This window comes from Mytilus galloprovincialis, chromosome 12 (genome assembly GCF_965363235.1).
Source record: "Mytilus galloprovincialis chromosome 12, xbMytGall1.hap1.1, whole genome shotgun sequence".
In the NCBI taxonomy this organism is placed as follows: Eukaryota; Metazoa; Mollusca; class Bivalvia; order Mytilida; family Mytilidae; genus Mytilus; species Mytilus galloprovincialis.
Window position 1 is genome coordinate 9,894,593 of NC_134849.1, and position 18,287 is coordinate 9,912,879.

Genomic DNA, 18,287 nt, shown 5'->3' on the forward strand with positions numbered 1-18,287 from the left:
TCAAATAAAATGGTACATATGTTGTTTGAAACACATGTAAAAGAAAAAAGATCTCTTAAGTTTAATAATTGTTAGAATATGAAATAACTATTAAACATTGACCAAAGTGGCGTAACAGGCGTATTAGGCCTGGTTTAAGAAACTAATAAGCAATCAATCCTAATTTTCCACTATCTGACCACTCTTATAACAGGAGCATCTGTGGTCAGTTGAAATTAATCCCCAGCTTATTAGAAGAGATTTGTCTTAACTGTGTACACTTGAATTTAACAAAAAATGAACGCATTGATAATTGATTTCATTCTGGTTCTAAAATTTTCAAGTTGACCTCTTGGACATATGTTTGATAATTAGCATCTATGGAAAAATAGATGTACTGGTACCGGTTTTAACTGGTTCTGTGTACATCTGTCATAATAAGTTCCCTTGTTCACTTTCAAATCAGATGCATGTATTTTTGTTTTCACCAGAACATAAGCAAAAAGTACTTTTTAAATAGTACACTTATGTAACATTGTATGCAAATTGTTATCTAGATCTTATAAGTTAGTCAGGATTCACGGTTAAGTGATAGCTAGTGTATTGTAAAACTTGCACCCATTGTTATATAATAAGGAACACTGTCAGTTACAATTGTAAAGAGAAAAAGTTCCGTCACTTATTTGGTTTCACATGGTCATTGTTTTTAATCTTATCCATAGAAAATTGTACAATAACCTTTGTCCTTATTAGTTATATGAAGAAAATGATACTGTCTATCGTGACTCAAGTGTTATGATATAGGTTAAAGAAACAATTAAGTGGCATGGCCTTTGTAAACATCTTACATGGTGTAATTGGGTCTTAACTTGACACAGCCTTTGTAAGGTACATGGCAATAGAATGATACGAGTGGCATCTTATGGTTGTTCAAAAGTTCCAAAATATCAATTGTACTTAATGTTCTTAATATATTTGCTAACTGAGGAATAAATGTTTAAAAATGTAATGTCAGCTTTTAAAATTTTTTGCCATTATGTTTCTTTAAATACTGTGTGAATTATCGATGCAGAAATGATTTGTAATTTTATATTCAAATCAATGCACAAGGCTAAATTTAAATAGATCTGAAATAATTTTGAATTGGAAGTACATTTTAATAGCTTTTATATTGAGAATGTAAAGTAACAGGCTCTTGAATATTATACTATAAGAATTGTAATACATATGTTACCTTATTGCATTGCACAAGCTTTCATGGCAATTAAATTAGATTTTGCCCCCCCCCCCCCCCCCCCCCCCCCAACCAGGTGCGGGTTTTTCTCTGTGTGTTGAAGACCCATTTGGCTGTTTCATTTTTGTCTTCTCTTCAGTCATGTTGTTGTCTCTTTAAAACATACCCAATTTCCATGCTCAATTTGATTTGTCAGGATAATATACTTTTGAGGTTAAATGAAGAAATTTATTACAATCTACTATTCAGTCTATTGATTTTCGTCAGAACTTTTCTGAATGATTTGCAATATAGTTCATATGCTAAGGTGCTAATCCTCTCCTTGGTTTTCTTCAACAGATGTTTTTTTTTTAAATTGCCCCTAATTTGCCTCTTATTTTGGCAATATAGTACATTTTTTATGTTTTTTGTAATTTTTTGGGTTGCTGTCTCTTTGGTGTTTACCCTTGATTTATACATACTTCTATCTATACTTCCATTCATATAATTTTAGACAAAAATATACATGCAAAATATAGAAAATGTATTAGAACAGATTACTGGCCAGTAACCAATATCTTTTATGAATGATAAAAGCAAACAGCTACCTGGGTGTTATTGTTCATTACTGTTACATAACTTGATGATCAGTAACAGCCAAACTATTTACAACACAATTGATATAGATAACCTTAATTGATTTCGTTGGCACAACTTTTTGTAATTTCGGATCCTCAATACTCTTCAACTTTGTTCTTGTTTGGCTCTATGAATATTTTGATATGAGCATCACTGATGAGTCTTATGTAGACGAAATGTGCGTCTTGTGTACTAAATTATAATCCTGGTACTTTTGATAACTATTTACTGTTACATAACGTGTTGATCAGTAACAGCCAAACTATTTACAACACAATTGAATAGGCATTAGCATAACTTGATGATCAGTGTAACAGTCTAACTATTTACAACACAATTGATATAGATAATCTTAGCTGATTTGGCATTTTATTAGAAATGGCAAAAAATAAAAATCATATTTTTATCTAAAATGACAAAATCACAATAATAAATGCAGGCAATTAAATTTCTATATTAACAGTATTCTGTTTAAACCTGCCAATAAAATAAGTTCTTAATCAATTGTAAAATGTACAGAATCAATGGTCACTTCTGTTATAGCTCAGCTGTCTGTTCATATCATGCAGATTAAACAATTGTTATGGAGTTCATTGAACTGCCATTGTTTTTCATTCTGTAATTAAATCCATCATGATATCAAGTTATCACCTGTCATTGTGCTGTTAATATCAAGTCTAATACTATTATATGATGCCAGTGATTCCATCAGTAAAATGTATTGTTACAAGGTTCCTGACCTCTATTTACGCTCTGTCCTCATATTGACAGAATTGTGCTGCTGTCCAGTTATGTAATAATATCTTGCTGTCTTTAAATAATTACATTAGATGTATGTTTCATTATAATATGTTATTCTGATTGGCTAAATGCAGTCTCGTGTTATTCCTTAATCAACTTCATTACACAATAAAATTGATCATTCATGATGACACACTGGTCCCCAAAAAAAGTGCACAGGTAATTTAAATAAAAACTTGATACAAATCTGTTTTCATGGTCCTTGCTAAAAAATGCAATTATAAGTATTGAATGCTTCTTTTTGTAACTTCATAGGGTTGTAAAAGCAGAAGTTGACCGTGCACACATTTTTGGAAAGATTAGAACTTGTTCTAAATCTTTACTTAGGCACTGGCCTCCATAACAACAGGACAGGTTAGCTACTGTTACTTAATGTACTCACACTGAAATATAGTTCCCTATGTTCTCATGTATGTGCACATAAAACACATATAAACTGAAAAAAAACTGGGTATATTATTGGAGCAGTTCATTCAAGAATGTATGTCATTAAGGTGTGTTGATGTGCAGGCTTTTTTAAAAAAAACATATTGATTAGGTAACTGGGTATTGATTCAACTAGAAGTATGATTGACAACTGTCATTATCACTAAACAATCAGAGACAAGGTGGACCTTTAATTACAATGCCCCACCTCCTAAACTGCCAATCAAATTGACCACATTACCTATCAACCTCAGTCTTACATAATTATACAGACCACTAAATATACATATAATTCTTAATACACAAGTATTTGACCTCATAATTGAATCCACAAATGTGTACATTAGATGTTTGATATTTATAAGGATGATAGATTTATTTATTGCCAATTACTTTTAATCTACATTACATATAGTCACAGTCACGCGGACAGATTCTGTAAATTATATCTGAAAGACAAATTATTAATGGATTAACAAGAAGGAATTGGCTTGAAACAGTTTAAAAATTTTAAAACTTTTAATTATAACAAACCATTGTTTATTAGTTTATTTCCCATCAATCAGTATGTCTATTTTAGTCATTTGAATTTTTATTAGAAGTGAATATATATTTTTACAATCGAGAAAGAATCCACATTTCAATAAGATAAGTTTTTCAATTGGTTAACGTTGAAAAAGTACATTTTCAATGCCCTGTGTTGAAAAATACTTTAAAAAATGATCAAAAGGCACTCTAAAACTTTTAATCTTCAATGCCATATAACCTCTGTTTCAACTTACAAAATGCCCCAAAACAACATTTTTCAATTTTTTTTTGTTGACACTTGAAAGTTTTAAGATGTTGGTCCAGATTTCTGTCTTACAAGGATAGTTGGTAACATTTACTAGAAGAATTTTTGCATTTTTTTGTTTTTTTGAAACATGTTCAGAACCGGCAACATAATTTCGATAAGATATAAACTGCAGTTTAAATAAAATTGTGCAAATTAAGAGACCCATATTATTTAATTTGAGCTTGTTTTATCACTGAAAAAAATACCTAGTCAGAATGACTAGTCTGTCTAGTAATCTCAGTTAGATGTCTAGTAGATCAAATCGCTACTGTTTAACCTAGTACCTTTACTCAGCATGCATAGTGAAATTTGATGATGCCCGCTATGACGTCTTATCTTAAACATCTGGATAGCCGACGCACATCTTCTCGCGCCTCAACACGTGCTTTCATAACAAAGAAAATGGACAAGAAGTTCACATCGTTTCCTTAGAAAAAAGGTAAATATTTCTTATGTTCTGCAAAGTTTGTCATTTTTTAATGTAATATTGTTAAAGCACCTGTTATTTATTTTAAGAAATCGCAAATATAACTAAGACAACATAGCTGGTAAACGGCTACAATGAGGATACACAAACTTAAATTGTCTGTTTCTGTTATGAATATTTCCAATTTGATACTATTAATAAAAGTCTATTTTTCTTCCAATATCCGACAAGTATGCTTTTGTGGGAATATTGGTTGCTTATATATAGGGAATCACTGAACAAACTGTAGCCCCTCCCCCTTTTAGGTCAGTAAGTGAGCCTCCTTACATAAAGTTCTTGATCTACCACTGATTAATGATTTGTTTTTGGGTTACCATATGGCTATATTGATTCTACCAGCTGCACCTATTTGTTCGCTTCTTTAAAGTCGCTTGGTTTGGGTGTAAAAGCTTGAAGGGGCTTCAAGATTGACAGGACTTGAAAATAATTTTTTTCCGTGTTGCAAATATTTTAAGCTGCATACAATATATATCTCTTTTCTTGTCCTTGTGTTTGCTTTATACCTACAACCCTAATTTTTTTTATCATATTAGCAGAAACATAGGTAAAATATATTTTTTCTAAATAAAGTACAACTTGCTTTTGGATGGCTTTTGTCCTTTGACTTTAATGTTAATAACAGTTAGTTGTCAGTTTGTTCAGAAGTATAAAGGAAGGGGTGCGTAAAGAACACCAATACATGTATGTGTTAACCAATACATGTACAAAAAAATCAGGCATATTGCAATATAACACGAAACATGAAATGTCTCATTCACATATAGATAAATATATATAAACAGAACAAGGCAAATGAAATTTCAGAATGTATAACTATACTTATAAAAAAAATGAAGAAAAAAGTGTATGGTCAAAGAACAGAAAATATTGAAAATAAAACTGAAGTAAAATTAAATGGACATTTGTACATTTGAAAATAAAGAACCGAAAAATGAATTCAGTTAACCTTTACTTTTTTAAATGCAAAATTCAAACTGAAACAACTTATATTTTTACGACACAAGGAATCTTCGTTCCTTTAGGATTGGAAAGATGCATCTGCTGTCTTGAGCCAGTTCTTCTGCTGAGAAGTGCACTTGTGTTGTATATTTCATAAAAATGCATAATAATTATTTGTTGTCTGTAATTCATTGCTGCTCATGTACATGTACTTTGAAAGAAACAACCAAAAAGTTGAATATTTCAAAAATATTAGGTCAGAAACAGGAAGTGGCGTGTATATGGCATAATGAAATAATCACTATTCAGGAGTACATCATTATGTTGTACCTGGCTGACATAAAAAAAAAATGAGTCCGTGAAACTAAAGTTTCATTACACACTTCACTATCGGTTATTCAATTCTTTTCACATCTTACATTCTATCTCTGTATTTTGCAGATCTGGGAAGTAGAACCAGGGAACAGGGATGAATTCCAAACAGTCCAAGAAGTATTGGTAGGACCAAGAACAATTGATGACCAAGTTTGGACCAGAATTATCAAAATAAATGATATTAAATGTTTTGCTTTGTTTAGAGTATTTTTATTTACTATTCTTAATGTTAGTGTTCTAAAATAGGTAACACAAAAAAACAAAACAATACACAAATGTTTAGATTTTGCAGTCAAATCCTTTTCTCTCTTCACTGGACGCTCTTGAGAATGAGGAAATGCATGTGGAACATGCATTATCTTAGGGACTGGCTAGTCAGGCTGCGTTCGCAGCAAGAGATAACTTGACTAGGATGATAAGTAGACTTGACTATTGGTCTAGTACAAAAACTATTTTAACAAAGTCAAAATGACTTGCAAAGCTAGTTAATATACAAAAATAATAAGTCAATTGACTTTTGACATAGTCATCCTGTGGACAGTCAATTTGACTAGGTAAGCTAGTCAGTTTGACTAGTGTATTTTTTCAGTGATCCTCATACTGGAAAAGCAAGTTTCCTTCTAAAGACCTGCTGTAAATGCAATTTTCAGTAAAAGTGCTTTATAAATGTTCATTTTTCCCCACCATACCTTAATATGAAATAATTCAAACTACTCTTCTAATCTTTCCATGAGTGATTTCCATCACTTTGATTAGAATGAAGCGCTTCTGCGCTTCATACAAAATGTACTTTGATCAATGCTTTTACACCCCAATGAAGTTACAAAAAGAAGCATTCAATTCTTAAATGAATGTTGACCATGTTTATAATTAAACAAATTTAATATTTTAGAATTTTTATTTTCTGCTTATAGTTTTGGCTGCTACAAGCATAAGATAATGAGCAAATATAAGACCTTCAGTCAGAATAATGTGTCCAGGCTAAGGATCTATCTGTTTACTTTTACAAATTATTTTTTTGAAAAGTTTGACTCAGCATATGATATAAGAGCAAATATTAAATAATTATAAGCAGAATAATGTGTCTAGCTTAGGGTCTTCTTTTGGTGTTACCTTTTTGGGAAAGTCTGAAATAGCATATATAAGAGCAAATATTAGACAATTCTGAATAATGTGTCCAGGTAGAGTCTTCTTTTGACGTAAGATAAAATATTAGGCAACTCATTATTTCAATTGTACTATTAAAGCATGATAAATGCATGATAATTTGATGTAAATATTATAAAGGTTATATATTGATTTAAACAAAAGTTTTAAAATGACAAAATTTTTGAATTTTAAGTTCATCACTCAATGTTGAATGTAAGCTAAGTTTCTTAAAAAAAATAAAATAAATGTAAGAATTCATGTGTAAAACTGTATACATTTAGTACAACATGCCCAGGGATAAAGAAAACAATACTTACAAAAAACTAGTTTAGCCTCCTACTAGTGTCAAGTTCTTCTATCAAGTCAAAATGAGCTTCCAGTAATGAATTTACGTAATAAATGAAAAAATATGATTAATTCTGATCAGACACAGGCTTTGCTTCAGGCAAAAATATATAACGTCTTTCTTGTCAGGAAAAAATATTTTATTAATAATTTCCTATGTATAATTGTGGATGATATATTTTTACACATGTATGATTACACAAATTGAACAACCTCAAGGTGTACATTTATAAAAGTGCACTTCCTTCATGTAAACACAGGAATATCAATAATCGAAGAGAGAAGGACTCATTATAGGAGAGATAAATCAAGTCATCTGATTCAGTGTAGATTTAACAGTGTAACAGGGTGTAAGGCATGTGTTTAATACAATATTAATGGTGGAGGGATATTCATTAATTTTACCCATTCATTTACTGTAGTGCACTTATATTTTGTGATAATGAAATTTACACCTGGTCAAAGAATCCTGATAAGTCATCTGATTCAGTGTAGATTTAACAGGAGAGTGTAATTTAGGCATGTGTCTAATACAAAATTGATGGTGGAGGGATATTTATTAATTTTACTCATTCATTTAACATCGTGCACTTTTATTAATATTTCCTGATAATGTAATTTACACCTGGTAAAAAAAATGCTATTAAGTTAACTAAACAAAAGGAATTTAACTGTATAAGTTTAATTGCATTGTGAGAAGTTTATGTAATTTGTTATCATCATAGAATGTGAGAAGAAGTGCATGGTAAAAGAATTCCATTGATAGAGTTTACATAACAAAAGGGAATTTAACAGAAATAATTTGATTTCGTTGTGAGAAGTTTATGTAATTTGTTATAGACTGCTCGATAGACTGTGGGAAGTGTGGTAACATTTTCGGTTTTTAAAACTGTCTGATGTAAAGTTTGGATGGCAGTATTAATTAAATTGTCAATATTGAGGAATGTACACGACTTTACTAGTCAAGAATCAGACTGATCAATGAATATACTGATGGATTTTTTCTTCTCTTTGCTTTTTATGCCAGTGACGATTTACAAGACAGATTTACATTGTCCGAGCCAATTGATTTCCTATCAAAGTTAATCAAGTTTAACCTATTTTGTTTGTGTGGTCGCAAGTGTGCAGTAATTAATAGTAATTGCATTTCGGAAGGATTAACATCAAAACTGGATTAAAAATTTTATCGCAAAAGCGAGGATTTCTTACATAACGACTGGAATAATGATTGAGGGAATTATTTGATTTTAGACGAGAGCCAATAATATAAACTATAACGTGTATTGACTAACACAGTAAGTGTATTAATCTTATTACAGTTAAAATATATAATTAAAGATAAATTACATGTAAGGTTAACCTTAATTTCAACATTTTCTATTTGTACAATGTCTATGTGAAGTATAGTAGATTTTGAGTGTGTGTGTATATGCAGTGTATGAGTGCAGTGGCAGCAGTGTACATGTGCAGTGTATGAGTATGTAGAGAGTTTTTTAAACAGTATCCCAACAACATAATGAATTGTAAAAACAAACTTAGCTTTATGGATAGATTGAGGTAAATATATATATATATATATGGGCTTCTTTGAAAGGTAGTGGTTGATTATACTAAGGTTTGAGAAGTAGAGGCCTTTTTTTGACAGCAAAAAATATTAAAATCTATAAATTTTTTAGATATACTTCTTTTCGCCCAGCACTATATTTTAGCCATTACAGATATAATTATACACCCCCCTTTCCTAGAAACCTCAATCAGCTATTTGTGTATTTTCTAGTAAAAGAATATTACTATTTAACCACTGGGTTCCAATGTTCTGATGTATAATTTCATTTATAAACTGTAACATCTGTGTAAGGTGATTGACTTCATATTGTATTGATTTTCAGTTAAAGTTGATATTGTTTTTTTTTAATTACCCAATATAAAAGAAACATCAAACATGTTAATTTGAAGGACAAATTGTTCATGATTTGGTGTTATATCTTATAAAAATTATACTTGACCAATTGACGGTTTGTTAAAGTGAATGGTATGTTATATCATATCAAAACAATACTAGACCAAATAACAGAGTAAGAGTGAATTGATTTCCGATAGTTGTCAATACACAGGCAGTCGATTGATACATCTTCTTTGTACTTTAACCTATAAACTTGAAGTGGCACTCAGAATGATGGAGACTATCTGTTTCATAACACATGTATGTAGTGTAGTCAGTCTGAGGTATGATATTTTTTCATAAGTTTGCAGTCTGACTGAGGGATGATATTTGTTTCATAAGAGAGCAGTCTCACCGAGGGATATCTGTTTCATAAAAGTGCAGTCTGACTGAGGGATATCTGTTTCATAAGAGTGCAGTCTGACTGAGGGATATCTGTTTCATAAAAGTGCAGTCTGACTGAGGGATATCTGTTTCATAAGAGTGCAGTCTGACTAAGGGATATGTGTTTCATAAGAGTGCAGTCTGACTGAGGGATATCTGTTTCATAAGAGTGCAGTCTGACTGTGGGATGATATCTGTTTCATAAGAGTGCAGTCTAACTGTAGGATGATATCTGTTTCATAAGAGTGCAGTCTAACTGTGGGATGATATCTGTTTCATAAGAGTGCAGTCTGACTGAGGGATGATATCTGTTTCATAAGAGTGCAGTCTGACTGTGGGATGATATCTGTTTCACAAGAGTGCAGTCTGACTGAGGGATGATGTCTGTTTCATAAGAGTGCAGTCTGACTGAGGGATGATGTCTGTTTCATAAGAGTGCAGTCTGACTGAGGGATGATGTCTGTTTCATAAGAGTGCAGGCTGTCTGACAGAGTGTTTCATAAGAGTGCAGTCTGACTGTGGGATGATATCTGTTTCATAAGAGTGCAATCTGACTGTGGGATGATATCTGTTTCATAACATAAGAGTGCAATCTGACTGAGGGATGATATCTGTTTCATAAGAGTGCAGTCTTACTGACCGATGATATCTGTTTCATAAGAGTGCAGTCTGACTGTGGGATGATATCTGTTTCATAACATAAGAGTGCAGTCTGACTGTGGGATGATATCTGTTTCATAACATAAGAGTGCAGTCTGACTGAGGGATGATATCTGTTTCATAAGAGTGCAGTCTTACTGACCGATGATATCTGTTTCATAAGAGTGCAGTCTGACTGTGGGATGATATCTGTTTCATAACATAAGAGTGCAGTCTGACTGTGGGATGATATCTGTTTCATAAGAGTGCAGTCTGACTGACCGATGATATCTGTTTCATAAGAGTGCAGGCTGTCTGACAGAGTGTTTCATAAGTTTGCAGTCTGACTGAGGGATGTCTGTTTAATAAGTTTTAAGTCAGACTGAGGGATAATATCTGTTTCCTGAAGAAATTCTGTTGTGAGTTCTATATTCCTACATATTTTACCTTTGGAAAATCATCTGTGATTTAATGACTCTGTTTTTTGCAAGGAGTTTAGTACAAATCTTTACATGTTATATTGATTTTAGATAATTTTCACAAAAGAAGATTTTTGATTTTTCTCATTTCATCTAATCGGGATTTTTTTGTCATATCAGACTGTGCCTTGGTATCAAATATATTAAATGTCTATGGATTTTGTCATTACTAAAAGCCTGTGCTTTGATTTCATGGTTAACGTTTTTTGTCGTATTAGCCTTTGCTTTGATTTAGGAATGCATGATAAATGTCCAAGGATTTTGTCATTATATAGCCTTTGCTTTGAATAAGAAATTATGATGACTTTGAGTTTGAATGTTCAAGAATTTTGTCGCATTAGCTTTTGCTATGATTTAGGAAACTGGCAATTTTGAAAATTTTGTTGATAAGCCATTACTTTGATTTAGGAAACATAATGTTAACTGCCCAATGATTTTGACATGATAGACTTTGCCTTGATTTATGAAATCATGATATATATACACTTAGGATTTTGTCATAATAATCTGCTTTGATTTATGAAACCATGATAGATGTCCAAGGATTTTGTTATAAAGCCTTTGCTTTGATTTAGGAAACCATGTTAAATGTCCAATAATTTTTACAAGTAGCCTGTGCTTTGATTTAGGAAACCTTAATGTCCAATGATTTTGACATTAATTTTAGTCTTTGCATTGATTTAGGAAAGCTTTATGTCCAATGGTTTTGGCATAATAGCCTTTGCCTTGATTTAGAAAACCTTAAGTGTTCAATGAATTTGGAATAATAGCCTTTGTTTTGATTTAGGACACCTTAATGTCCAATGATTTTTACATAATAGCCTTCGCTTTGATTTAGGAAACCTTTAATGTCCAATGATTTTGCCATAATAGCCTTTGCCTTGATTTAGGAAACCTTAATGTCCAATGGTTTTGTCATAATAGCCTTTGCCTTGATTTACATGATTTAGGAAACCTTAATGTCCAATGATTTTGGCATAATAGCCTTTGCCTTGATTTAGGAAACCTTAATGTCCACTGGTTTTGGGATAATAGCCTTTGCCTTGATTTAGAAAATCATGTTAAATGTCCAAGTATTTTGACATGATAGACTTACTCAATTTATAATTTGACATGATCAAAACACTAGATCAAAGGAAATAGAGATTACATTGAAGTCTTAAGAGGATTATAACATATATCTCCCAGTGCCCTAATTTATCTTTATTAACAATATATACACGTGTGAATGGTGTGTTAAATGGGGATAAATGTTTTACACCCAGATTCCATGTGTCAGTAACAGATGTCATAGGTTTGCGTCATAAGGAAAACGACTGACTTTACCAGGGTATTGATTTATTGTATTGTTAAACAAAAATTTAACTGTTTAATTCCATAGATATTGTAGTCTTGATTCTTTAATGGTATTAAAAATGTGTTGGGTGCTCTTGATGTAAGACTTATATTCAATATTACTTTGAGTTGGTCTTTAGGAATTGGATATATACCACAGACTGTGAAGATATTGCATGTCATCGTCAAGGTATATGTATGTGTAAATGTGTAACGAACAATAGTCATACAGAGTATGTGTAAATACAAGGAGATGTGAAGTTATATATCAATGAGTTAGAAATCCAACAACACAAAATCCTGAAGACTGTATTTGGATGTACTGTGTTTCAAAAAAATTAAATGTAAGGTTATCCAAAATAGTATAAAGCTGTTCTCTGATCTCATTTCATTCATGATACAGAGAGAGGCCTCTGAGGTCAAACTGTGACCTTTATTTACTAACATCCAGATCATTGGGTAGATACGGACATGTAACAGAGTTGTCTCACTGGCAACTATTATAACTTAAAACTGATCGATTGATATTTAGTAATGCTAAAACTCAAGTGGAAAATATTTCATGCAGATTCAGCATGCTCTTGACTTGATGATGCTAATATTTTCACTTCATTAGAGACAGTGGATTCATTATTTTTCCTACGATACACATATCCATGGATTTCATGGGTACAGGTCAAACACAAAATTAAGTGTTTAACAAATTACAATTTTTCTACAAGTTCTATAGCAGACTTTGACTATAAACCATGAAATCAAATATCCATGAAAACTCAAGTTTTCCTCAATCCAGGAAAATTGGTACCCACGGAAATTGGTACTTAAAAGAAAATTGGTACCCACGGAAATTGGTACTTAAGAAAATTGGTACCCACGGAAATTGGTACTTAAGAAAATTGGTACCCACGAAAATTGGTACTTAAGAAAATTGGTACCCACGAAAATTGGTACCCACGGAAATTGGTACTTAAGAAAATTGGTACCCACGAAAATAAATAAATTCACAGTAAGTTACGATCAATAATACAAATCACTGCAGTAGATAGAGGATTGACTTAATGTTGAACTTGTGGTCACGTTTGTTTACTCTTCTGTATACCAGATATATACACCATTGTAAATAATTATACTCTCACAACACAATAATACTATTCTAGGATCTTCCTGTTTCACTGTATAGGTCGTGTAGATATAAATATTTATAATGTGAAACACATTAACCTTCAGTGCCATCTTTATTAATCTTTGTTGGGTTCATCCTATTCTATGAATGAAATTAACACAATGAATTTGCTGAGTGTTATCATTTGGTGAAGTGTTAAATGCACATCATGTTTAGACACCTGTCTTTTGTTTGTGGTGATGTGTAAAAAGTACATACTGCTGACTCCTAGTATTGTTGTTGTCAAGGTGTCTAATGCGTATATTCGTTTAAGCACCTTGAAAGACATTTCTTCCCATTTATGGTGCATACATTTTCTCTCTGTTTTGAAGACTTATTGGTGACCCTTAGCTGTTTTCTGCTCTTTTGTTGGGTCTGACACATTCCCCATTTCAATACGATTTTGGAGATATAAGCCATTTATTTACATCAGTGAGACATTATGTTATTTATATTTTCCATAGTTTTAAGTCTTGACTGTAAAGCGTAAAGCGTTAGTCAGTTGATGTGAGTCATTAGATACACGGGTTACACTTGTCAATATTTCTTAGTCATACCAGACATCATGGACATGTAATTCATTAGACGAAAAATTGACAAAATTTTAATTATCCTGTTGCATTGTTAACCTTAGTGTGAAGAATTGAATTTATGATATTTCATTTATTTTAAATTTTAAATTAGTTTCAAATAGATTGAGCTTCTGGTTCAATTAGTCAACTGTGTTACAAAGGGAGGGGGACTTAGAAATGTCTATCAAGAGAAGCCAATTATGACGATCAATTATTGCAATGTCTGTATAATGCTGCATTTAAATGAAGCTGTCAAAATTTATTAAGTTTGGGTTCCTATTTGAGTGCAATAATAATAAATGAGATTGAAAATCCTGAATCGATGTGTGCACTTGAATTCCTGACAACAATTATGAGAGACAAGCTAATAAAATTTAAAGATATTGAATATAAATCCATTCTGAACTTTGAGATAATCTATCATGTCTATAGGAATAAATTAAGTTAAAATCCAACTGTGGTTTAAGTTCTTCCATTGTCACTTTCCTTTATGTTCAATGTTGGGTAACTCAATTCTTACATCAATCATTCAGCCTTTAGAAAAAGCTTCTATGATGAATTGCATTCCACAAAAATGTGGAGGTGCAATTGTATGCAGAATTCATTCAAAATGCAATTTTGTAGGTAATGATAGGTCAATTAATTTTAAGTAAAAGAAAGATTACATAGGCTTGTTCTGAATAACTTGAAGATTACATCATGTTTGTAATTAAGACGTAATATTAATGGAGATTGGAGGTTTCCTTTGCTCTTACATAATAATTAACAAGTAATGAATAGGCAACTAAACGTTTCTTTTCTGATGTTAATAGGTTCGGTTCACCTCCCTTCAGTAAAATATAGTTTTATGGCTTTGACCTTAACTTTCAAGTATTTTATGAATACAGTTAAGTAACAACAATGTCAGAACCAATAGATATGCAGGATATGAGAATTATTGAAAATTTAATGCCATTTGATAGTAAGATATGAATGCATTTTAAATGACCATGAACATTTTGTATGAAATGAGAAAGCAACTCTTTCTTAAGCTTAAAAAATGTCCTGAGCAATTTGCCTTCTCATTACATGAAATAAAAGAAATAGCATTCAGCTTCTTCAGTATGAATTAGAATTGATCCATATATGTCTCATTCAGAAGGAAAGGGGATAAGGGGTTATACCAGTTCTTTCCATGCCATGAAATGTCCATAGATTTTCTTAAAAACTCCTGTATGCTTAAGTGAGCATGCTATAGGTTGTGATGTGTTTTAAGATTCATCTGTTTACTGAATACTTAGATGTTCTAACATATAATGGCCATGTACAATGTATGAAATGTTTGTTGTATTTTTCTAGGGAACTTCAGGTTTAACTGTAGATACACAAACCTATTAATGCCAACTTTTCTTTCATTGCAGGTTTAACTGTAGATAGATAACCCTATTAATGTCAACTTCTCTTACATTGCAGGTTTAACTGTAGATAGATAACCCTATTAATGTCAACTTCTCTTACATTGCAGGTTTAACTGCAGATAGATAACCCTATTAATGTCAACTTCTCTTACATTGCAGGTTTAACTGTAGATTGATAACCCTATTAATGTCAACTTCTCTTACATTGCAGGTTTAACTGTAGATAGATAACTCTATTAATGTCAACTTCTCTTACATTGCAGGTTTAACTGTAGATAGATAACCCTGTTAAGGTCAACTTCTCTTTCATTGCAGGTTTAACTGTAGATATACCCAATAATGTAGACATACAGAATAACAACAGCAATGTAGCTACCAGTCCCAATGTCAGTAAACCAACATCCCCTCTGCGTTTTGTTGGCCAGCTGTTACATCTTGGAAATCGGCCACAGAATAACATGTAAGTCAATAAAAGTGTTGGGACATGCGATGATAGATCCTCTTGTTTTGGCAGGGAAAAAAATAGATACATTGGTAACTCATCTAAACAATTTAAGATGATTTGCCCAATGGACACGTCCTTGTATATATACCACAGTGTCACACTGGAATATGATCTCTGTATAAGTATAGAGCATGTTTGAAGTGATATATAACTAGTTCAAAAGTCGCCGTTTACTCATTTCATGATTTCATACATTCGTATCATGTTCATTTATAAACACTATTATTATTAAGTTTATATTAACCAACCTAACAAACATACAAGTTAACTTCATTGTTCTTGTAACATTAACTTCTAATTAAAGACTGTAAATACCATTTGCATGTGCCTTACTGATGATGCTGCTTCATATATTGGTATAAAACTGTGGAATTTTTTATATAAGGGGGTACACCTTTTTGGTGGATCAAGGATCAAGACCAATTGTATTTTTTTTTAAATTGGTTGCCATGGTTTTGCAAAAATTTGTAGTACATTGTAATTATTTATGTCATGGTAGAGGTCTTTATGAAATGTAGAATACTGTGGATTTGTTTTTTGAGGATATTTTTTTTGGGGGTGGATATTTGATTTTATGATTTTGCCTGTCTGTAGAAAATTGGTACTTAATTTTAGGTCTTATTTACCCACAAAATCCACATCAGTTGGTAATTTTATTGGAAAAATTAATTTATTATTCGCCAATGAAAAATATACACACAAATATGGAAATATAACTAATATCATGAATATTATGAGCAGACATCTTTCAGCAATGAAAAGTCAATATTTAACTTTAACAGAACCCAAATATTAGGGGTAATCCCAAATATATGAAAATAACGATACCTTTGAAAAAGAATGATTTTAAAAGATTTGTCTTTTCAGGAGAAGGTTTAGGTGAGGTATCTTGGTCTATAAATGGTGGGAAATACATTTTCATTTTAACCTAAGTCTTCCTGGAATCCTGCAGACCTTTTGTTTTATTTTGGTGTGTTAAGAATTTTTTTGACTTTCTAATGTGTCAATTTTAAAACAGTGATATTTATTTTGAACTTAGTCTGTGTATTTTTGATAACTTTTGGATTATTTTTGAAAGCAAGCTATGAGCATGCGCTGCCAAATCTTTTCCAAAGTTATTCCTGTTTATTTGGTGTTTGGTTGAATGTTTAATGCAGTGATAATGTTAAAAGATGTTTAAAGCTTCTTAAATAAAAAGGGGGGTATAGAAACAGTTAAAGTTGAAGTATGGCAACATTATGCCCAAATAAACAGACAAACCCCAGTCTGTAGTAGCTGTCATGATTTGAAGTCTATACCTTTATTTTTTAGAGCTAAATTCTAATTATGTTTGAGGCTGACTTCAGTTTCATTCTATCTCAATTCTTCCTTTAAATGTTCATTTCGTACTTAAATTCTAATGTTATTAGGTTTTAAAAATGTTAAGATTTATTTTTTCAAGCTCAATGAATGTGGAACGTCTTTTAAGACGAGGTAGTCTTCCTGCTTTCAGGTATTGTAAAGCACAAATCATATCATTTTATTATCAACTGCTTCAATGTTTACGCACTGTCAAATGATTTAATTTGCCTTCATTTACAGCATGAATGTCATGGGAGGAAGAGTTAGTTCCCTTTTCAAGTAATATACTATTAGTTCTCATGCTTTAATAGTCTTTTTATATCCTTGGCTTAACACATTATTTGCAGGCTAGCCTAGGGCTGCTTCCACAAGTGTTTTCATATAAAGGGACACAACACTTTCAAGGGACACAACTCTAAATGTACATATCACTCAATCTCCTTGGCTTGCTGCAATTTAAGCAGACAAGTCTATGCTACTTCCACAAGTGTTTTCAAATTAAGGGACATAACTTTACTAAGGAACACAACTCTAAATATTACTTGATAGCCTGTTTATACAGCATGAATGTCATTGGAAGATGAGTTACTTCCCTTTTCAAGTAATGTATTAGTTCTCATGCTTTAATAGCCTGTTTATATCCTTGGCTTACCACATTATTAGCAGGCTAGCCTAGGCTGCTTCCAGAAGTGTTTTCGTATAAAGGGACATAACTTTGCCAAGGGACACAACTCTTACTGAATATATTACTTAATATCCTTGGCTTGCCACATTTTTATCAGCCTAGCCTAAGCTGCTTTCACAAGCGTTTTCATATTAAGGGACATAACTATGCCAAGGACCACAACTCTAACTAAATATTACTTGATAACCTGTTTATATCATCGGTTTGCCATATTTTTATCAGGCTATCCTTAAAAAAGCTGCTTGAACAAATGTTTTCCATGATTGCAAAAACAATTGTTTTGAATATTTTGAATGGATCACAGATCATATTGTATCTGCTGTAATGTTACATGATAATCATGAGTAATAGAAAGAGTCATTTTTAAGAAACAGTATTTCAGAATTAAGTTTTCACCCAAGCCTCACTTTCACACTAAAATATGTAGAATATAGAAGTCATGGCATATATAAGCTGTAAACACATCAAATAAATATTTATAGATACATCATTCCAATACCTTGTAGAAAAGATGTGAAAAGTATTATTTCAGTTACAGAGTTGTGTCCCTTGGAAGACATAACTCTTGTCCCTTGAGGGACATAACTCTTCCAAGGGACACAACTCTGTAACTGAAATAATACTTTTCACATCTTTTCTACAAGGTATTGGAATGATG

At 31.8% G+C, this 18,287-nt stretch overlaps 1 protein-coding gene and 1 long non-coding RNA gene across 14 annotated transcripts in view; both read left to right on the forward strand.

The window, feature by feature from the left end:
• LOC143054076 (transmembrane and coiled-coil domains protein 1-like) overlaps positions 1 to 18,287 on the forward strand; it is a 68,449-nt gene that overhangs the window by 21,350 nt on the left and 28,812 nt on the right. For 7 of the 13 annotated variants that reach the window (XM_076226953.1, XM_076226949.1, XM_076226950.1 and 4 more), the window contains 2 exons: positions 15,414 to 15,558; positions 17,045 to 17,095. In XM_076226953.1, the coding sequence (XP_076083068.1) occupies positions 17,049 to 17,095 (47 nt within the window). In that variant the 5' untranslated portion in view covers positions 15,414 to 15,558; positions 17,045 to 17,048. Of the gene's footprint in view, positions 1 to 7,400; positions 7,544 to 7,937; positions 8,484 to 12,066; positions 12,158 to 15,413; positions 15,559 to 17,044; positions 17,096 to 17,184; positions 17,224 to 18,287 lie in introns of those variants that run through there. The other 6 variants (XM_076226959.1, XM_076226954.1, XM_076226955.1 and 3 more) reach the window with 6 other exon arrangements.
• Positions 4,084 to 5,884, forward strand: LOC143054078 (uncharacterized). Its single transcript, XR_012971560.1, has 2 exons — positions 4,084 to 4,332; positions 5,761 to 5,884. It is a non-coding gene; the product is annotated as an uncharacterized LOC143054078 (long non-coding RNA).